Source organism: Myotis yumanensis, unplaced genomic scaffold (assembly GCF_028538775.1).
Source record: "Myotis yumanensis isolate MYYU_CA2020_CCGP unplaced genomic scaffold, mMyoYum1.0.hap1 SCAF_4, whole genome shotgun sequence".
NCBI lineage: Eukaryota > Metazoa > Chordata > Mammalia > Chiroptera > Vespertilionidae > Myotis > Myotis yumanensis.
In genome coordinates, this window is record NW_027223755.1 from 42,029,048 (window position 1) to 42,052,482 (window position 23,435).

The 23,435-nt window shown below is 44.2% G+C and overlaps 1 protein-coding gene across 1 annotated transcript in view; it reads right to left on the bottom strand.

Moving 5' to 3' along the window:
• Positions 1-3,793: 3,793 nt before the first annotated feature.
• ARSB (arylsulfatase B) overlaps positions 3,794-23,435 on the bottom strand; it is a 128,318-nt gene continuing 108,676 nt past the window's right edge. Inside the window, exons 7-8 of the mRNA XM_070412236.1 lie at positions 7,374-7,496; positions 3,794-6,624 (exon numbers count right to left, since the gene is read on the bottom strand). Coding sequence (XP_070268337.1) covers positions 6,359-6,624; positions 7,374-7,496 — 389 coding nt within the window. The 3' untranslated portion in view covers positions 3,794-6,358. The remainder of the gene's footprint in view (positions 6,625-7,373; positions 7,497-23,435) is intronic.

The window sequence follows — 23,435 nt, forward strand, 5'->3', positions numbered from 1 at the left end:
GGCAAAGGGAAGGGAAGGAAGCCCAGCACTGGAGGTTGCAGGAGAGCACAGTAGAGAGTAGGGCTTTTTAAGAGCAAGTTGGGCTCCATTTCCAGCTCTCCTGGCTGTGCGACTTCCTGCAACATAATTTCTGAAACGCAAAAACCATTTACCTAATGCGTGAATACGATTGTGAAGAGTTTGGTAGCCATCATAAAAGGCAAATGGTGTTTGGCGTACAGCACGTCCTCAGCGAGAGTTCCTTGCCTTGCCCCTGTGATTAGCAAGATATGGCATACCTGATGGGCTCATTTACAGCCTCCGAAGAGGTGGTGGTGAATTTGGGCCTCATCTCTGGGGATTGAGCTGGCTGGTGAGGCAAGAGAGTAGGAGCAATTTCTAAGGCATTGAGTCTCCTGGGAGGGCTGCTTTATGAGCGAGGGGACCATCGACTATAATCCTGGAATTTAAGATTCAGCAGAGCCTTGCCTGGTTTGGTTCAGTGGATAGAGCATCAGCCTGCGGACTGAAGGGTCCTGGGTTCGATTCCAGTCAAGGGCACATGCCCGGGTTGCCGGCTGTGTCCCCAGTGGGGGCCGTGCAGGAGGCAGCCAATCAATGATTCTCTCTCATCATTGATGTTTCTCTCTCTCTCTCTCTCTCTCTCTCTCTCTCTCCCTTCCTCTCTGAAATCAATAAAAATATATTTTAAAAAAAGATTCAGTGGAAACCTCCGTGTTTCTCCTCTCAGTGTTTCTTTCTTCAAAACATTTATTCTCTACATGTTGCATCTCCACCAGCTTGTTTGTTGACTTTCCTGCTTCTTCCTTTGGTGGGATCCTGTGCTACTTTCCCACTGCACTGCCCAAGATGGGTGTCCATTTCCTCTTGTGTTTATACATTTAAAGCATTTTGGATGCGTCCCTAGGTTTGAGGTCTGCAGGTACATGAACAAAACACACTGTTCAGGGAAAAGTGCAGCTATGGTTCTTGGAGGAAACAGCCCCGCAGGGGACAGAGGCAGATCAGATCGCTGAGTGAAGTCACCAGTCACCGTGAGGCACCACCCAGCACATACTGACCATGTGCCCTGAGGGAGTTTCCTTATCTCCACCCCAGTGTTGCCAAGACACAGCTCTGCACTGGTGGTAATAAATCATCTAGTGACAAATTGACTCACTCTTAAAATTTTTCCTTTCCTTCCAGGTCAGGAATAGTTCTCAGCTCAAACTCAGGAGCAATTTGGAGTTACTGTACTGTATTTTTATGATTATAATAACACTAGTTTTCCCTTCACTGAGGTGATAAAACAGCATCCCTTAAACTTACTTATTCTGGTAAAGAATGCCAATGTCTTCTGGCAGTGAGAGGGCCTGAGGAGCTGTGGGATGGCTGGGGCGTCCTCCTGGCCCTGGCTGCCTAGGGAGTGAGACCAGCTTTTGGGGGGAAAGAAGGACCTGTGAACCCCAGTGACAGAACACACGCAGGTCCCACTCAGAGAGGCCTGCTCCTCGGCCTGGAGTCCTAGATGTAGCCCACATCCATCCATCACCTGTAACGCCTTAAACCCAAGCACTTGCATTCAAGCGCTGGCTTAAGAACAAGAAAACACAGCTACCTTAGTGAAGCCCAAGTAACATGTCCACACCATACAGCTGCTTCCCACACACCATCAGTGTATCCTCTAATCCAGTGGTTCTCAACCTTGGCTGCACATTAGAATCACCTGGGAACCTTTTTAAAATCCTGATTTCTGGGCCCCATCCTCCGGATATTCTGTTTCTTTGTTACTAATGTTGTGGCCCCACCCCAAAGAAACAGAATTTCTGGAGGATGAGGCCCAGAAATCAGGATTTTAAAAAGATTCCCAGATGATTCTAATGTGCAGCCAAGGTTGAGAACCACTGCTCTAATCAAAGGCTTTAATGCAAAAAGTTTATGCAGAAAGAACTCACTAGCCTCATGGGTGTAAAAAATAAAAAGCAAAATTTCAGGTAAACACATTCCGCTGTGGATCTTCAGGCTGAAGTTCCTCGACTCCTGAGCCTCTCCACCTCCCCTCTGCCCTGTCCGGGGACCTCCTGTCTGCTGAAATCCCTGGTGGGTGAGCCTCCAGGAGCAGGGTCTGATCCCATGCACCCTCCTCCCCTTACTGCACAGCTGCCCGTCCTTGCCTCCAACGCAGAGTGCACTTGAATGATCCTGGCTACAAAACGATTGCCGAGAGGGCAAACCCCAGCTTCGATTTATTTAATGTAAATAAAAGCACAATAAGTCCTGTTTACCGAGGAGGGGAGGAGTGTGTGTATCGACTCTGCCCTGCTCTGCAAGGCTCTGGTGTGATGTGAACAGGAGGCAGGTGCCTGCTTACTGGCTTGCTTGCAAGCTGGCTCCTCAGTGCCCAGGCTCGGTCTTGAGGCCCATGGAGGAGAGGGAGCGAGGAAGGGAGAGAATGTGTGTGTGAGCGTGTATGTGAAACCATGAGCCCTTGGAGTAAAAATCCTGGGGACATCCATGTTTAATAATGGGATTAAAATGAAGATTTCCAGAAGAGGTGAGATTTTATTTATCTACCATCTTGAGTCTCCAATGAGGGCTCAGCTGGGCACAGTGGGATATGAAAACCAGTCTGGAAAGTGGGCCACTTCATTCTTCTCTTAAAAGGGTGTAAGAGGTTTATAGTGGCTATCTGGGGGGTAGCTTACAAAGTGTTTAATTTTCTTTTATAGTGTTCTGTATTTTAAAAAAATTGTTAGAGACATTATTATCTCTATTGTTAGAATGACAAAGGTTATTAAATGAAATACCTTAAGCTCAATGATTGATTACTTGGGTGAATTAGTTTGAGAACGAAATCGCCTCTCCTGATGGTCACAAGGTTCTGAGGCCGGGCCCAGGGCAGTCTGAGTCACCCTCTTCTTCCTTGTGTCACCTGATGGGTGGCTCCTATGGCAACAGAGCAAAGGTGAAAGAGCTGTGGCAGGTACCTCAACACTGACTGAACATATCTGCTCTCAGCAACTGGTAAGGGTGGTCACAGGTGGGCAGGCTGGTCTTTCAACAGCCTGGAATCAAACCTACACAAGTGATAGCTATTAGAAAAAATAGATTTTAAAGTTTAAGAGTTTGCCGAAACCGGTTTGGCTCAGTGGATAGAGCGTCGGCCTGTGGACTGAAAGGTCCCAGGTTCGATTCCGGTCAAGGGCATGTACCTGGGTTGCGGGCACATCCCCAGTGGGAGATGTGCAGGAGGCAGCTGATCGATGTCTCTCTCATCGATGTTTCTAACTCTCTATCTCTCTTCCTTCCTCTCTGTAAAAATCAATAAAATATATTAAAAAAAAAAAAAAAAGTTTAAGAGTTGATTGGGGAAGAATAAAAACGGGCCAACACATTTAAAAAACTGGGATAAGCCCTTGCTGGTTTGGCTTAGTGGATAGAGCCTCAGCCTGTGGACTGAAGGGTCCTGGGTTCGATTCTGGTTCAGGGCACATGCCAAGTTGTAGGCTCATCCCCAGTAGGGGGCATACAGGAGGCAGCCAATCAATGATTCTCTTTCATCATTGATGTTTCTATCTTTCTCTCCCGCTCCTTTCCTCTCTGAAATCAATAAAAATATATTAAAAGAATAATAAAATAAATAAAAATAAAAAATTGGGATAAAAATGAAATAACTTAAAATTTATCATTTTAACCATTTTAAAATGTACAATTCAGAGGCATTAAGTACATTGATGATGTTGTGCAACCATCACCTCTATTTAGTTCCAGAAATTTTTCATCGTACAAATCGAAATTCCACACTCACAGCTGACACGTTCTAAAAGATAATTTATTCTTTTTGTTCCCCCATATGTGGGACAATTGTGAAGTAACAAGGAAAAACAGTTAAACAAAACCTTTCTTTAAACATAAACAAATTAAAAAGAAATGACATTAATACTTCTAATGAAAACATATGAATCTGTTCACAGTCTGGTACAGAAAAAAAAATCTAATGCAGTCTATTATGGATAAAATAAAATCTCAGATAAAAGTGTTACAGAAAATTAATCTTTAAAATTCCCTTTAAGTCCTGAGTGCCGAATGTGCACACTGTACACAGCAACCAAGAAGCCAGAATCGGGGACAGCTGCCGGGAGAGCAAGAGAGGTCATCCGGCGATGCCTCCAACCTTAAAGTATTAATGGTACCTATAGCGCTGGGATTAGAAGGATCCAGAAGGAATATCTGGGCTCAGTTAGTTCATAAATCTGCCACAGGCTCGGGAGAGGTAATAGTATTTTGGCCGGCTGTGTGCCAACCCAGGAGTGTGGAATAGGCTGGTAATAGGTGTCATTAGTTCTAGCACCATTTCCTTCCAATCATCCTATTTTAATACAATCCAAGTTGGTAGCGACCAGAAAACACAGCTACTGAATGGAAGGAACCTAGCATATTAGTTGGTGGTTTTGTTTCTAGTGTCCTATGAAGAATAGATAGAACTGAGGATTACTGGCAAACGAACGGTACCTTTGGCAGGCACATTCCACCCCTACCCCAGCGGACATTACAACTTTACTGTGGCGTGTCCAATGACTGCCCAGATGTGCAGACTGTGCTCCTACCCAACGAGGCAGCTTGAGAACAGAAAATCAATGGTTGGAAGATATTTATATTATCCCTGTATTCAATTCATTGGACCTCCACCTTTCATGGTGTGAGACTTTCTCATTTGCTCATTCATTCACTCATTTATTTTTTTAAAAGTGTATTGAGTCCCTGACCGGTTTGGCTCAGTGGATAGAGCGTCGGCCTGCGGACTGAAGGGTCCCAGGTTCGATTCTGGTCAAGGGCATGTACCTGGGTTGTGGGCACATCCCCAGTAGGGGTGTGTGCAGGAGGCAGCTGATCGATGTTTCTCTCTCATCGATGTTTCTAACTCTCTATCCCTCTTCTTCTCCTTCCTCTGTAAAAAATAAAAAAAAAATTTAAAAAGTGTATTGAGTGCCTTCTATGTACCAGGCACTGGTGATAAGCAGAAAATGAAACAGTGGAGCTAATGCAAAAAAAGGTATAATTTTTGCACACATTTCTCTGAGTCTGATACTCTTTGGAGCTAATCTGGACCGATGCATGTCAGTAGGACGTTAGTGGGACTGAGAAAGGGCTGGCAGGCCACACTGTGCATCCTGCCCCTCGCCCCAGAACCTCAATAAAAGCAGTGAGACTGGGAGAATAAGAGAAATGTGGATGTGCCCTCCTGGCTTTCTCAAGGCCCAGAATCCCAGATGCTGGCCATTTCCTTTTTTAAATTGACCACTTCCATCATCTCGAAAAATAGTGCCCTTTCTTTCCTGGGGCTTCTCCTCACTGCCGGGGAATAGCAGTCAGTGCACTCATCCTACATCGTGAGACAAAGCCATAGCCATGATAATAAACTCCATGTAACTAGAAAAGTGCTCACCAGACAGATGACCCCGACCCAAGCCTTGCCCACCCAGGCCTCTTCGTGTCTACCATGAACTCACAGAGCCAGGCGGGCTGCCTTCTCTGGCAGGGCTCTCACTTGGGTGTTAGGGGGAAAAGGAAGGCAGAGCTCAGTGTTCCCCAAACCAGTGGTGCTCACAGTGGAGAAGCAAGGCAGCCTTCTCAGGCGCAGGACGCCTGAGTCACAGGGAAGGGGAGGAAAAAACCAGGGGGGATCTGCGGGTAGCAGGAAGTCTGGACAAAATGAGCAATGGCTGGGGGGAAGTTGGGGCTAAAAACACAGTTCTTTATTGTAAAAAGCAGAACCAAGGAGTAGGCATGTTGCCATACTGACCTTACCAGTGAAATGGGCCTTATGCTCCAGGACGGGCTGAGTGATGAGGTGTGTGAGCGAGGGTGACCAAGGCGCGTATTCACATGGAACGTCTGAACATGATCTCTCCCAGACAGGGAGACCCCCTGGCCAACAGAGCCATTAACAATTGTCTGCTCCCTTCATTTGTTACAAGAAATGTGAGTCACGCCAATAAAAGCTGGCTATTGGCAGAGGGAAACCTAACATCTGACTTGTGAGGCAAAAGGAGCCAGCTGCTCCGGCCTCCAGGACTCACTAACTTCCTATTTCAAATCAAGTTCCCAGCGGACCCACGGCTCCGGAAAAGGGGGATGAACCCAATCACCCTCTCCTCTAGACACACACACCCCAGCCAACAGCGGGAGGGTTCCAGATTTTATCGTCTTCTTAAATGCACAAGGGGTTGAAATAAGACAACCACGTTAATGTGGTTTAGGGGCAAAAGAAGGACTAGGTGAAGCCATTGGAAGAACAAATGAGTCACACGAGTAGAGTCTGAAGTCCAACTTGCAACAGAAAGGCTTTCTAGCGACCCACCCAAGGCTGCCCCAGATCCTACATCCAAGGGCCCCAAGCCCCAGTGCTCTTGGGGTCACAGCGGGGGTCCTGATCCGGGTAGAACACAGGCACCGAATGTTTGTGGTAGAACTGTAGCCGGGAAAGGAGCTGCTTGACCACATGGGGATACTCCCTGGACAGGTCATGTCTTTCTTCTGGGTCCCGATCAATATCAAAGAGCCAGAGGGTCTTGCTTGGTGGGTCCGATGAGGGTATCTCAGAAACATTGTATTGTGATGGTGGAGGGAACCAGTGACCACAGCCTGGCAAAGAAATATAGCAGTTTATTGAAGAGAGACATGGTAGGTCAGTTCTAATTCCGTGGAGCGTGCCCGGGGGACGAAGCTGAGCTGGGTTGTGGGCATGGACACACGAAAAAGACGGAGCCCTTGATGCTATGTCTGGACCGAAGACTCGGACGTCTGGTGCTTTAATGAGACATGTCTCACTGCTTCACACCCAGGGTGTCCAGAAAGATGAATGCATGTGTGTGTGTGTTTGGGGGGGGGGGGGAGGGAGGGTATTTGTCACATGACTTGGTATTTAGTGGACATGGGCCAGGGATGCTAAAATGTCTTGCAACACATGGTGCAGTCCCAAACAATGAAGCATTGTCTTGCCATAGTCACCAAGAATGTCCTCATTATACACACTGCTTAATCGAATCATGACCTTAACCATCATGCCACATACTCAACAAGTCCTTCACAGCTGTCGCTGTTAGAGAAGGTGCTCAGGGGAAGCAGCCTCCTCCCCCAGCTACACAGTGGGTTGAGGATGTAGCTCTCAGAGGTTCTCTTTGTTGTGCTTGAGAACCACGTGTATCTGAAATCCTTATTTTCCCTGAAGCACCAGAGTGGCATTTCTTTCCTTTATTCCTCCTACAGTTAATTCTTAGCTTTTTGGGGGTGAGGAGTCAGGGTTAGTAGTAGATCCCACCACTCCCCGAGCCCTCATTCAACAGCCCCAGAGTTATGAGTTGTTCCACTACGGGGAGTGCTGAGCATTCTACCTGGGTAGCCTGTGAGGAGTTTCCAGCTTCTGTGTCTAATTGCAGCATGGACAGATGTGTTGAAGGCTGAATATTCTGGAAGAGAAGAGTCACCCTTTGCTGGAGCTGTGCTGTTCCCAGGACCTGGGAAGAAATAGTTGGGGAGAATTAGATCACTGCTATCGGAATGTGTCATTATAAATCAACATTTTATTTCCTTCTTGCAGAACAGTAGCTTTTATTCAACACTGGAGTGTAAATGTGTATGTATCCTGCCACAGAAATGAATCTTCTATTAAGTATAAACAGAGCCAAAGTTACATCAAACGTCAGTCATAAACCACCACGAATATAAAAGAAATCCCAAAGAGATTAGAATACTAATTCATCCTTAAAATCACTGCGTTCTGCCAACGCACAGCTGGCCATGTGCAGAACAGTGTTCTGTTACAGCATGCTGGGTTGTTTGTGTGTTTTGCTTATGCTGTTAAATGACTGAATTAAATAAGTACATTTTCTGTGTAAACTTATACCTAGGGAGAGAATATAATACACCATAAAATGTACATTTTAATGGAGTCTATTTCAAGCTATGCGAGGTCAAGCATGCAATGATAAATAGTGCATATATTAATTTTTTAACCACAGGTATGAAATCTACAAGTAATTGAGCAGTGCTCAGCTAACCATTCAGACAGGATAATTATGGGTGTAGGAATAAATTTGATACACAAATTATTGGCTGGTATTGTGGAGGACATTAATTTATCATCTTGAGGTCTTATATTAATTGATCAATAGCTTTTTGAGGAGAGCAATGAATACCTGTTCCTCTTCCCCTTTTGAGTTTGGAACCAATTGAGGTAGAGGCCAAACAGACGAAGCTGAAAATATTGCTTTTGTTTCTGATAAACTTGATTGGCGAGAACACAGGTTCAGATCTGTGACAGGGAAGCCTTGCTAATAACTGGCCCCTGGCTTAGGAAGCTAAGCCACCCAGCACTGGTCTCGCTGGACACCCAACAGGCTCCCCCGGGATGCACAGCTCAGAGCAGACCAGGGTGCTTCCAGATACCCACAGACAAAGGCTCTGACCTGAGCAAGTTTAGTTCCTTCTGCAGGAGAACTCCCTCTTTCACCTGCTTATGGGGAGGAGGAGTAAGGTCCAGAGAGACCCAAGTTCACCTCTAGTTGATGATCCTGGAGGGCAAGGATCCTGAAGGCTCCCACCTCCTCTTACCTGTCTATGTTTAAAAGCCTCAACTTAGGGCCTAACTGTATAATATTTAGTCTAAGTCCACATTTATCTGTTAACTTCTCAAACATGGTCACAGCAATCACCTTGGGTGCACATCCAAAGACGGCCAGACCACCCGCCCAGTGACTAATGGCCGTATTAGCCTGTGATAAGCCTGTGCCCGTGGTTGGTCCATCTGTCCATCTGGTGCATGGACTTTGAGGGCGCCCTGCTCCCTGCCAGAGCAGACTTCTGTGCTGCTCAGGGCTGCAGGCAGAAGTGTTGGGAAAGGCAGGGTCCCATTCTTTTGCCAGTCTTGTGGAAATGACCCTGAAGACATCTTGGAGAATGAGCCAATCAACATGGGTGGTTTTAGACCTCCAGTCCTAACAACTGCATACCAACAAGTCATTAGCACCAAAGGAAATCTTTTTGACTTCTTGATTCTGTTTGCTTGTGGCTGTTTTGGCTCCAATAGCTTGAGGAGGTCGATCACAGGAAGTGGTTGTTAATAGACAGACTGTGGTGAACTGCAGCCCTCATGATTTACTCCTCACAAGTCTGCATGGCGGCCACGTTTTGATACCAAAGAATGTTAAATAACACAAGTTTGCTTTGTGGAACATAAACAGCAACAACAAAAAGGAAATTCAGCTATCTCAGCTATACTTATATTTACATACCTTTTTTTTCTTAAAACAAACAGGAACATAAAATACCCAAACAATAAATAAGACTAAATGATGAAAGATGCTGTTATCTCAATGAATTTTTCATTTTTAGAAATTAAACAAAGGAAAAATTACTAGAAATAGTATAGCTAGTACCCTGTGAGCTGTCACCCAGAATGAACAGATGTTAGCATTCAGTCACATTTGCTTTTTATTTTTTAATTAAAGAAACAGGACAATGAAGATGAAGTGACAGTTTCCTTTGTCCCCATCCTCAATCCCAGACCCTCACCCACTCCCCAGAGGCTCCTGCTTCACTATGGAAGTGCACAGTGTTTCCTTCAGCTGTTTAAAAATACGTTAACATAAATATGTGTCAAGGAATAATATATAGTACTATTTGATACTTTAAAAATGCATGTGTGTGTAAAGCTATACATATTCTGCATCTGTTGTTCACCCATAATAGTATTTTTAGAGCCCTATTATAAACGCATATATATTTAACTGTTTAACATTTCACTATATAAAAAACACATTTTATTTAACCTGTAAGGGGCTCTTAGGTTCCTTCACTTTTGCTTTTTCCTATTATACTCTATCCTGCAGGGAACATGTTGCCCACAGCTCCTTATGCATACGGGCTCTGGGTGTGTGCCTGGCAGAACTGTCTAGTTCAGTGGTTCTCAACCTTCTGGCCCTTTACATACAGTTCCTCATGTTGTGACCCAACAATAAAATTATTTTCGTTGCTACTTCATAACTGTAATGTTGCTACTGTTATGAATCATAATGTAAATATCTGATATGCAGAATGGTCTTAGGTGACCCCTGTGAAAGGGTCGTTCGACCGCCAAAGAGCTCGCGACCCACAGGTTGAGAACCACTGGTCTAGTTGCAAGGTGCACACATTTCCAACTTCACAACATGTACTGATTGGCCCGCCTACCAGTAATGTCCCTATTTCTTCACATCCTCTCGGATACTTTCAGAATTTAAATTTTCTACCTCTCTAAAAATTTGAGAGAGAATCTATAGCTTAAAAAAAAAATCATTTGACCAGCAATCATATCTTTCTTTTTCTGTGTCAATCCTAAGACTGCTTTAAAACATTTTAAAAAAACACTCATATAAAAATGTGCACAAATCTCACTTGACAAAGAGTGGACTCTCCCTTGTAAACACCAGCCCACTCAAGAAAGAGAACATTACTAGGCCTGCAAAACCCTCCTCTCCCCAAGGTAACTGCTTTCCTAACTTCAACTGGTATTTTCAGGATTAAATCCACAGTGTATGAGATAAGACTATCAAGATGAGGGATAGGAGGCAGAGATTACTTAGAATGTTAACAAACTTTTAAAATTTCTCTGAGGCAGTTGGATTAGATCCAGATTTAAGAAATACTTATTGCCCAGCTGGTGTGGCTCAGTGGTTGAGTGTCAACCTATGAACCAGGAGGTTAAGGTTTGATTCCTGGTCAGGGCACATGCCCAGGTTGCAGGCTTGATCCCCAGTAGGGGGCATGCAGGAGGCAGCCAATCAATGATTTTTTCTCATCATTGATGTTTCTCTCTCTCTCTTTCTGTCTCTCTCTCTCTCTCTCTCTCTCCCCCTCCCTCCCTCTCCATTCCTCTCTGAAATCAATAAAAATACATTTTTAAAAAGACATATTTATTGATTAAAAACTATGTGGTAAGAAAGCTTTGTGTTCTAAAATTCTATGACATGAAGTAGTAAGCAAAGAGACATCTAAGAGAAGTTTTGAATGTAAAATCTAAGATATTTAGGGGCTGTTATAAATAATAAAATTTCAAGTTTGGTGACTGGGAGAATAGAGTTGCTGCTGGCAGAATAGAGAGGCTGGAACAAGAAATAGTGGCAATAATATGATTCTGGAGTCAGGTATACCAACTTTAAAGAATTAATATTAGCTCAAGGTAGAACTATCACTACACATTGGAGCGAACAGACTGGCCCTGCATGAGAGACTGAAGCATACTTTCTTTCACTCAAGCACCACCCACAATGCAGTGATCACTGAACCCTGGGCACGCATTAGTTGTCTGGAGAGAGAAGCAAGAAGAAATCACTTGCCCAGAGACAGAGCACTAAATGCCAAAACCCCCACAGAACTGTTATCAAATGAAGCAGAGAAGAAAATAATATGAGGAAGAAAAGCAGTTGAACAGGACATCACACAAGTCAAGAGAGCGAGCGTTTCAGACCATGAATCACAAGTACCAAATATTCCACCCATCAGCTTGGTGAATAAAAAAATAAATAAAAAATAATAAGCAAACTGAATTTGTTAACCTTTGGGAAGAAAGTAGGGAGTTCAGAGAGAAGCATAAGCAAACAAATCTTTCTCTTTTCCTTCTGAGCTAAAAGCCACCTCTACGATGATAAGGCTTTCTGGCTATAAGCTATAAGATGGATTAGTCATGTGTATTGGTTTTGATGTGAAAAAGATCAGCAGAAACTCTGAGGGCAAACGAAGGAAATCAGTATTTTACATAACATTTAATGAGCTTAATAGAGGTCCTTGTCTGCACAGCCTCTGGAAATGTGAAGCAGTTCAAGTATCCCTAGTGAGGAGGACCAATCAATGGCTTCGTGGAGAATTGTGCTCTCCAGAGCCAGGGGTCCCAGACACGCCTGGGAGTGGTCTCTAGGTGGGATGGTGAGTAAGTGGGTGGGGGTCCAGGTTCCCATCTCCACTTCAATCAGCACCCACCATTTAACCCTTTAAGGAAGCACCTGTAGTATTTGCTCAATATACTGTACATCTCTACATTTTTGTTTGAAGAAAGGGCCTGTGGCTAAAATATAATTTGAAAGACAGTAATTAGTGATAGGTGAAGGATTCACCAAATGGAAAAGGGACTGAGAAATGCCCAAGGACACATCTGACCTCCTGGTATTCAATGCTTCTGTCTCTTGTTTGTACAATGCATCCTCCTGACTCCTTGGAAACTACTGTCTCATATCATCTATGTGTGTTTTATAAAATACATTCATTTTTCTGACTATGTACTTTACACATTTATTGTAGATATGTTGAAAAACACACAAAAAAGTATGAACAGGAAAATTAAAATTACCTGTAGATTTATTAGCTGTTGTTTAGATTTTGGTGCATAATCCTTGAGACTTTTAACTACACAAAACTTAAATAATAAAATAAACGTGTTAGCTGACTTGCAAATAAGAGGTAGTTTCACAGAAAACAAACTTTTCATGCCTAGAGGAAACGGGGCAGGGTGGGGAGGAGTCCCCAGCATCAGTGCAGGCCGGGTCTCCTCTGCCCGAGAGTGAGCGTGGCTGGAGAATGGGGCTTAGAAAGAGTTAATGCTCTGACTGTGTAGGAAGGGATGGTAATGAGGACCTGGCTGTGGGACTGAAGTGAAGGCCCGCCCCCCCCCCCCCCCCCTCTCCCAGAAGGCAGGGTGCACAGCAGTTCAGAGCACACACTTTTAGAGCCCAATTGCTTGGGTTTGAATCTCAGCTCGGTCACTCACTGGCTGTGGGACCTTAGGCATTAGCTGACCTTCCTAGGCCTGGATTTCCTCATCTGTAAATGAGGATAATATCATCTATTTAACAGGATTGTTGTGGCCTAAATGTGATGATAAATATTAGCACTATACCCAGTATATAGTAAGTGCACAATAAATGTTATTATTACCAGTTGTGCAATCTTGGGCAAGTTTCTTAACTTCCCATGCCTCAGTTTACTATCTATAAAATTAGTATAACAATAGTTAGTGGTATAAGGCACATACAGGACTTAGCACAGTATCTGGTACACTGTAAGACTACTGTCAACATTAATGATAACAGCTTTATGTTTGAAGCAGATAGTAAGCACTTACTATCTGCTTCAAACATAAAGCACTGTGTTAAGTGTTCTAAGTTAACTCATTTATTCCTTGCAATAGTTCTATGAAATAGGTAATAATGTCTGCCAAAAACTGTCATTAAATGCTAGAAAGGTTTTTTCCTTTTATATCCTCTTTTACTTCAGAACTTAAAAAAAGGAGAAAAGTAGGCAGAAGCAATTACTATATCAGAAAACAAAAAAACACACAAAACAAATCACTTCTTTGGCCTGGGCTTGGAGAGGATCTGTATTTGCTCCCCCATTAGTGTTCCAGACTTCGAACAGGGTTAGGGGGGAACTATCAATGGCGGAAGTTTTAATTTGCTGCTTTTAGGGTTTAGTCCCTTTTCTGCCCTGTTGAGGGGCCTGCCATTTATTTCCTCTGAGCTCTCTTTCTTTTTGATCACTTTAATAATGTACAAAGATAAGTTTAAATTTTTGTTCTAGCTCTAATGACCCATTTTATTCCTCCTGCTGATATGAAGCCATCTTCACACTTTAATGTCACATGCCTATTAGAACAAAACTTACTCACTTGGGCTAAGTGAAGAAAACCCCCTAGCTTTTCTAGATATCTGGCTGTCAATGTTTTTCCTAATATGGAATCCTTCATGTATGTTCTTTAAAGTGTTTCTTTTTTAATTGATTTTTTTTTTTAGAGAGAGGAAGGGAGATAGAGAAAGAGAGAACGAAACATTGATATGAGAGAGAAATATCGATCAGCTGCCTCCTGACTAGGAATGAAACCCACCACCTTTTGGTGCATGGAACAACGCTCCAACCAACTGACCCACACCGGCCAGGGCTCACGTATGTTTTTTAATGAATAGGTAAGACTGAGGTTTAATTAGCACAACTACCTTCAACTTCTGTTCTTAAGTTAAAAGTTCTTGAAAGTAGATTGTTTGCTAGCTTATTACGTGAGTCAATATGCCTCAGAGTCTATTTGCACTAAACATTTGATTGGTGGACAATTTCTTCATGGCTAAATCCAAAAAAAGTTCAAAGGACCCCAAATTCAAGGGAAGTTCAAGTCAATAGGATCCTTATTGTGCGGCTAGTCTGAGCCTCAGTGCCCACAGCCTGCACGTTCCCCAGATCATAGCACACTGGGGCTACATCTGGCCAGATGCACTTGGGCACATGTGGATCAAATCTCCAGTCTGCTCATGGTTTTACATGTTCCCAGAGCTGTGGGCTCAGGCCAGGCTGCCTCGCATCCCGCTGTGTGGCAAGGACTTACCTACCCAGATGCAAATGTGTACACTGTTGTCTTGATGCTTGTTTTTGAAAACCATTCTGAATCTAAAAATGTAGGTTTTCTCTAAAAATAATTCCCAAAGAAACACTGGCCAGAAGCCCCACACTCTGAGCTAATGCTTCACTGACTCTCTTTGCATAATTTTCAGAAGCGAAAAAAGACCCCAATAGCCATATGTACGGCCCTTGGGGCTGGAGAGCTGGGACTTATAGAACTGTGAGGAATTAGCAGCAGCACTCTCTACACTGTGGCTCTAGTTCTGGGAAGGAACTCAGAATTAGTGGCTTTCAGAATAATCTCTCCTCCTAGTATCTCATTAAGTTACTTAACCACTCTGACTTCCTGTTTCCCTGTATGTAAAATGGGGATAAAAATAATGTCTACCTCCCAGGATGACTGTGAGGATGAAATGAGATCCTATGGGTGGTGGGTGTGCTGTGCTGTGAGTATAAATGTCCTGGTTCCCGGTCTCCGAATTCCCGCAGCAGTTGCACAGGACTGGTTGACCAACTGAGAGAAATCATTTCAGTTTTGGTTGAACCTATGGCCTTTGATTGATAGCCATCAAAATCAAGGTGTGATCAACAGCCCAACTCTATAATGACCGTTAGATCTGAACCAGCTGCCAAGGGACCAAGGTATTAGAAAATCATGGGTAAGAGGGGATGAGGAAATGTGGAGGTGTTAGTCATAGGGTACAAAGTTTCGGTCATGTAAGTCCCAGGGATTTACTGTATAGCCTAGTGCCCATAGTTAACAATTCTGTTTCATCAATACTGTGTCATCAGTACTGTATCATCACTACTCTATCATGCACTTAAAAATTGGTTAAGTGTTCTTATCAGACACACACACACACACACACACACACACACACACATAATAAATAAAGAGGGCAGGAGGAAACTTTTGGGAGGAGACGGATATGTTTATATTATAGATTGTCATGATGGTTTCACAAATGTATATTTATCTCAAAAGTCATTGTCGTATACATTAAATATGTACAGCTCTTTGTATGTCAATCAGACCTTAATAAAGCTGTTTAAAAACAAATGAATAAAAACTAATGTGAAATAATAAAGCAATGCCACATAAATTCTATATGCTAAATCAGAGATTTAGCCAAATATTGTGAAAATAGAGTGAAACAGAACAGGGATTGCCAATTATGGTTCTACTTTGGGATTGCCTGACACCCCAGTCACCATCACACAAACTCGGTCTCCTTGAGCCCAGCACAGCTCAGCCCTGGGCTCTTGCCTGGCCCAATGTGGGCTGTTTGGTCTTCTGTCACCTCCAGTGAGTTGAAATCACCATCTTTAGCAGCAGCATCTATTATGCTTGCGATTGTCTTGAGTAGCTCCTCCCTGCAAACAAACTCTATGCAGCTGCCCCTATAACACAGCTAAAAGCAGGAAAGTCCAATGTCCACTTGCTTCCGTGTTTTCAGTCCGCAGAGGACTCCTCAGGCTCCAAAGATCTCAGGTGACAGACAGTGGCCAGCACACTCTGCTGGAGGCACCCATGTGGGCAGAGGTGCAAAGAATGAGGGAGCCTGTGGGCATGGGCAGCATGTCAGCCTTGGGGGACGGTGGAGCTGGTTTGTGGTTCTGGGTGACAGTGGCCACATGCCCTTTGCCTGTTGGAGCCAGTCCCACCCCTCGGTCCCTGTACAGCTCTACCGGCATGAACTCTGGAGAAGGGGAAAATAAAGGAGGTCTGCCCACCACTAGAAATCCCCCCTAAATTCATCCTGCCTTATTTCTGGACATAAACCTGATTGCTGCACGTTTTCTGTTGCATCCACACCACTCATTTAGAATCCTCTTGGCGAAATCCTTACAACACAAAACAGGAGTATCGAGGAAAATATAACGCCAGACATAAAGCTAATCAGAAAAAGGTGAGGAGGAATATTACAGATGGTATTTATTACCTACTAGGGACAAATCAAAATGCTCATAATTTTTATACACGCAGTCCACATGACATATTTCAAATGAATCTTAAGTTTACAATTTTCAGTTTACAAAGTCAGTTTCTCTGACACCTACTCATTCCGTCCATATTTGACATTTTGAAAGTCCTAGTGAAAAAAAGGACCTTTGATGTGGCTTTCTCAGCCTCGGTGGAGTTCAAATGTTAATCATTACTGAATTGTGCACAATAAGTATTCAGAGAACGTGCCTGTGTTACAGGGAACTTCAACAGTTGGTTAACGTCTGACACTAGCCCAGAGTGTCAATTGAGCAGTATAAACCAAGGACTCAGTGAATCCTCAACTCAAGACCGTGCTAGTAAATTAATCCATTTATATCTGAAATGGGTTACTCATTCATTTGCTTATAAAAAAAAATATTTGTTTTGTTGATCATTCTAGGTGCAATATATTAAATCTTCAAAATGAATAAACCAAAGTCCAGCTGTTGATAATAAAATAATTTTGTTAAGCCTGGCCGGTGTAGCTCAGTGGTTGAGCATCGACCCATGAACCAGGAGGTCACAGTTCCATTCCTGGCACATGCCTGGGTTGCGGGCTCGATTTCCAGTTGGGGATATGCAAGAGGCAGTTGATCAATGATTCTCTCATTGATGTTTCTATCTCTCTCTCTCTGAAATCAATAAAAATATATTAAAAAATAATTTTGTTAAAACACCACAAATTCTGAAATAGTGGAAAATACATTTGTTGACTGAGTGAATAAAATGCATTCATCCTGAGAGGGTCCAGGAAGGCAGTGCTCACTGATCTGGGCCCTCAAGGACAGGATGAATGTGACAGCTAAAGAGAGTGTGACAAAAATGATCCCAAAAGTGGGGGGTGTCTCTCTTCTTGAATATTTCTTCTCCCTATGGAAACTTCCTCCTTCTCATAGTTTATGTACTCTCTCTGGCTCCATCACATTTCCGTTGCACCCTCTTACCCGCCGAGCCACCCTGCCCTCTTTCGACCCTGTGCCCAGGTGAGGAGCGGGGGTGGGGGCAGAGAGATCCTGTCTATCTGACTGCCCCTAAGACAGCTTCCACAAGAGCTCCTCTCTGATGCACCATGTGCACTGACACATCCTGCACCCCCGAGCTGGGTGCCTCATCTCCACATTTTCCGGTTGTAGCTAAAGTGGTAGAAACATTCAGACTGAGATGAGAGAGGGGCAGAGGATGGAACCCTAGAGAGAAACAGCAAGTGAAAGGCAGAGCAGAGGGAAAGGAGCCTCCCAGAGACAGAGGAGGAGGTAGACTAGAAGGATGCTTTGGAAGTCACGCAAAATAGTCCATGGAGAAATGGTTGCTGTCAAAGAGAGGAAAAGCACAAGAAAGCAGGGAAGGAGAGCCTGGATTTGGAGACTAGATCCCATCCATGACTGGGAAGACAGCAATGTCCCTGGGCTTGTTATATATAATGCCCATAATAAACATGAACGAGGGCTCCAATGAGCTTACAATAACAAAGGCAGATAGAAGAGTGTGTACTTTCTCTAATCATCCTCCAATTAAAGTGAAAACAGATGATCATTTCTAGCTCTGACATCACTGTGCATGTGCCAACCACCGTTTCCATTCTGGGCCTGCCCCACAGCAGGCTAATCTAATGCAGAACTGTGGCTAGCCTTTGAATTCACATTTTTAGTTTTTCTTTCTCTAAATACAAGTTTTTCAAGTAATTGGTAGAGTCCGTCAGCAAATCGCTATAAATGGACACTGTGTATATATAAAAAAAGGGGAAACTAACCAAAAATATTCCTCTTCAGCCTGTGATTAAGATGATGAGCATGAACCAGGCGGAGTCGTCTGTTCTCTGGCCAGGGATGAAAGAAGAAAGGCTCCCCGCCCCGCAACATGGCATTTATTGAAATCCCAACTTTCACAAAGCCCGGCGGTCCAAATGCCTTGCTGAAGGCCACACTCCTGTGCCTTACGGCTCATATTCCAGAGCGCAGGAAAGACGTGTCTAGGCTCTGAGCACATTTTTGGAGAAGGATAAAATAATGCAAATTTAATACTTAATTTGGAAAGGGGGCCCTGCCCATGGACTCAGCCCGTGATGGCTGTCAGGTGGGCCTGGCCTCTCCCCCTTGGCAGGGTGGTGGTGCCGTCCTTCCAGACCCTGGGAGCTCACACCGGGGCAGCAGTGGCGGCAAGCACATGCAGAAAACTAAAGCTGGCTGGCGCTCTCCCAAGGACAGCCCTGCAGAGCATCGCTATCCCACGTCCCAAACCCGGCATGTTACACAAACCTATAATCACTGAAATGAGGGCCACGAGGTGCTGCTTGCCAAAGGTAAAAAAGCAAACGTTTGAGACAACTCTTTCTAGCCTGCCCTGGTTCTTGGCAGCAGCCCAGTTGAAACTAAGGATGTTTTATATTTTGAATCTATCAAGGTCTCCAATAACCCAGGATTCAGAACAATCTCTCTTTCCAAGGAAAACTGAACACACATCTGAGACAGTAAGCAAAGACAGTGTCTTTAAAGAGGTGCCACCAATTCTCCAGATCAACGTGCAAAGTTGGGTTGCAGAGTATCCACCTTACGTGTTCATGAATTTATACACACTGATTTGAATCTGGCAGCTTGATTAGGGCGTCCAAACAGCCAGCCAGACTGAGATTCCTGATGCCTCAGTCCTTTCCCTAAAAACCTTGTGTTAACTGTCCCATCCATAACCCCAAAGTGATTCCTGGCTGCCAGGCACCTCACACATATCCATGAAATGACTCACAGAAGGGGCAGATCTAAATCTGTGCTGGCCAACCCAGTTCTGAGAGACACTCTCTCCCTCCCAGCCATGGTGCCATCATTTAAAGCCCAAAGGAGATGGGAGGGGGGGGGGGGGGGCGGGGAGACTCGACTCTATTGTCACTACCCACTCCTTCTCTTTCCTCTGATAGTACTGTTAGCGTTCACATGGGGGGCTGATGTGTACAGATAAACCTCACTTCTAAGACCTGCATATGGAAAACCAATTAAGATGGGGAAGGAAAAAAAAAAACAGAACTGAATTTTCCATCTGACTCGAATAAGAATGCTGAGACCTTCAGGCAGATGAGGACATGGATGGCAAGCCTGCTGTCATAGCAGGGGCTCATGGCACTAGAGGGGGGTGCTCTGCAAACAAAGGTTAGGTGGTTCTCTGGTGTACCACACACTCAGCGCCTAGCACTGCGTAGGTATCTGGTCAATATGACTGAATAAGTCAATGAACTGGAGCTCCAAGGTTGTGGGTAGATTTTACAGCGAGCTCAATAAGGTCAGACAGAGAGAAGAGAACAGCAGGCTGAGACACAGCCCGACCGTGGGAAATGTACACTCCTCAATTTCACACCTCCAGACAGGGCCATGGTAGAAGAATGAGGTTTAGAGAGAAGACACTAGAAAAATGAAGGAGATCGTTATTATAGAATGAAGTTAGAACTACCAAGGGGCCTTAGACATCATGTAATTGCTCTCCCCTTTGCATACAGGAGGAAACAGAAGTTCAGTTCCCTGACCCAGCTAGTTGATGTCCAAGATGGGAGCCGCTGGTCAGGTACCCAGCTCTGTATTAGGTCATACTAACAAGAAGTTTGGGCTTTTCTTTTTGTAATTATACTGAGAAGGAATGTACCTTTAAATTTGTGGCCAGGATAAACCTGTGGTCCCATTGCTAGATCTAAGGGGCATCTAATGATGTTAAATGATAGATTTAAATGAACAGATAATTCCTAACATCTTAACTCCATTCCTGAGTGGTCAAAGGGAGCGAGGCTGTTTGCAAGCATGAGGAAGGGACATGTCGGCCCTTATTCGGTTGTGTTTGCTCTACTACCAGTGAACTTCTTATCTGCATGCGGTGAAGAGCCTTCCTCAGAACAATGAGGAGCACACATCCTGGGACCTGGAAAGAAGCCTTTATTTATTTATTTATTTTTAAAATTCTCACCCAAGGATATGTTTACTGATTTTAGAGAGAGAAGAAGGGAGGAAAGGGATATGGAGAGAGAGAGAGAGAGAGAGAGAGAGAGAGAGAGAGAGACATCAATCGGTTGCCTCCTGTACGTACCCCGACAGGGGATGGAACCCGCAACCTAGCTATGTGCCCCGACCAGGAACCGAACCCACAGTCTTCTTGGTGTACAGGACAACACTCCAACCAACCAAGCCACCCAGCCAGGGCTGGGAAGAAGCATTTTTCCTTCTCCCATGTGACTCACCCTCTCTCATGGAGAGTGTTTTCGATCATGCATTGGAACTGGAGCTCCAGGTCCAAAACTGACAATTCACCATAATACGTTTCCCTCTGCATTGGGGACACTTTTTGTATTAATATGATTAAATTCACCTGTCAGTCCACCGGTATACCCTTTGAACACTTGAGAGAAAGCCAGCAGCTTACTGGGGCTTTTCCAATAGAAATATCTGCTACTAAAAGGTGATTTCCACACATATCCCCTGCCTCCCTTGATCAGGAGATAATTACTGGGCTGTTAAAGCCGCTGAAGCTGAGGCGTGGCACATACAGTGTGCTGTTGTAAGAGTGCCAGAGGGAGCGCAGAAAGCCCTGGATGTGCACCACTCCACCCACCCCTGCGAGCTTCCATGAGGTCAGAGCATCCAAGTTCTCACAGAAACAGCGCTGGTCTCCTTGGCTGGAGGGCTTGGATCAGCCCTCTGCCTCCCTGCTTGTGGCTGCTTTCCTATGTTATCCAGCCTAAATGTCTTCCAGAGGCTCAAATGATGCAAGCTCTACGAAGACTGGGATTCGTCCCCATGGAATACAGGAATTTACATTATTTCAACAAATATTTCTTGAGCATTTACTCTGCACCTGGTGCCATACCAGGAACTGGTTTTATTCCATTAGGTGATTATTTACTAGTATTGAACAGCTACTATGCACTAGGAACTGGGCTTGAGTGCCATTCCCTGCAAGGAGGTCCTGGCCTAGTGAAGGGCCTGTTCATTATTTCAGATGTCCCCTTGTTCTCTCAGTTGAGGAGAGCAGGCAGAACTAGACAGGGTTCCTGGCCGTCCTGGTGAGTCAAGGGTATAAGCACAGTGTCTCAATGGCTCTAAGAGTATTTTGCCATTAATGTTTTGAACACCATTTACTTTCAAGGAGCTCACAGAAGATATATGCAGAGATAGACTCCTGCAAAAAGCAACAGAAATACCAGGGGAGAGATTATCTCTAAGGATTAGTAAACTGTTCATGATGATGTAACTGACACGTGGAGTGAAAAGAAAAAAGAGTGTTTTTTGTTTGTTTTGTTTTTTATGAAAACTAGTTCATTCCTTTTGTTGCCTTGCCACTCCATCAAACCCACCTACCATTGGTTAGAGAGCTTGGTCAATGTAATCACACAAGTTTCTCTTAAGGAAGAAAGTTAGAGAGGAAGGTTGGGAACTGCTTAATTTTCATGTGACAGGAGAAATGGAAACCAGGGGACTATTCTGACTTATCAAGCAGATGAAACAGCCACTGGGGGAGAAAGGGTGAGAGCTCAGAAGGATCAGGGGGAAATACCTTGACATGGCAGGCAATTAGTACACTAAAACTAACAACCAAAGGCAGCCATGGAAGCTGCTATTACCCAAATGCTTTTCACAGGGGATGCTGGAGAGGAAACAATAGTGGGCGGTTCCCAATTTCACAGATGCTGATGGCCAGGTAGAAACTGGCCCTGCTCTTCCCTAGGCAGGTTGGGGAGAGTTGTCTGCCTGCCTGACTCTCACCTCCCAGTTCCCTCACAAGTCTCCCTGCTCAAAGCCATGCATGCTTGGGAGTGGGGACAAGGTTGCTGGGAGTTCTGTGTCCTCACAGGTCAAGTCAAGTCTCCTCTAAAATCAAGGACAGTGCCGAAACCGGTTTGGCTCAGTGGATAGAGCGTCGGCCTGCGGACTGAAAGGTCCCAGGTTCGATTCCGGTCAAGGGCATGTACCTGGGTTGCGGGCACATCCTCAGTGGGAGATGTGCAGGAGGCAGCTGGTCGATGTTTCTCTCTCATCGATGTTTCTAACTCTCTATCTCTCTCCCTTCCTCTCTGTAAAAAATGAATAAAATATATTTAAAAATAAAATAAAATAAAATCAAGGACAGTTGGACGCAGCGATTATATCACCAAGTTCTGTTTAAATTACTCAGTACTTAGTTCAGTAGGAGCCCCATAAGTATTTTTTGAGTGACTGATCTTTCTCTGCAACATTCATGACTCTATGGCCTATAGACTGTTGGTGGAGTCTCCGCATCCACTTCCATGGTTTTGTGAGAGCGACACAGATAGTTGCTTAGAAACAGTGAGCTCCTGCCTGGCTGGCGTGGCTCAGTGGTTGAGCACTGATCTATTAACCAGGAGGTCACTGGTTCAATTCCCGGTCAAGGCACATGCCCAGTTTGCGGGCTTGATCCCCAGTGTGGGGTGTGCAGCAGCAGTCGATGAATGATTCTCTCTCATCATTTATGTTTCTATCTCTATCTCCCTCTCCTTTCCTCTTTGAAATCAATAAAAGAAAAAAAAAAGAAAGAAAGAAAGAAACAAACAAACAATGAGCTCCTCAAAGGAATGTACACTGGAGAGGGAGGCCCCGGCCAATTATACTAGTAAATCTCATTGTAAAAGGGACCGTTGAAAACACCAAAGCCTTTTCCTAATAATTGCTGAATCACATAACAAGCAAAGAGGCTTAATCCTATAATCATATCAAGTTTACCGGCACACTGAGTGACTTTCTGCATTTGCCACTTATCTCTGGCAAGAATCTGACATATTAGTGACATGTCCGAGCAGAACTGAGTCAGCAAACCCCACAGGCAGCTAATATTACAATGTTAAGACCTACATTTTAATCTGTGATTTATGCAGGTATATAAAGATTTACTAAGATTAGAAAAAGGACAAACTGAGCTTATTAGGAAGAAAAATGTCTTTTTGTTTCTATTCATTAATTTTACTTCTAATTATTGTCCTTTCTATCGATCTCTCACCATGGAAGAGGCTAATGCAAATCTGGAAACAAGGCAGTAACAGCTGTTTCTGAGAAGCAAAACTCACTCT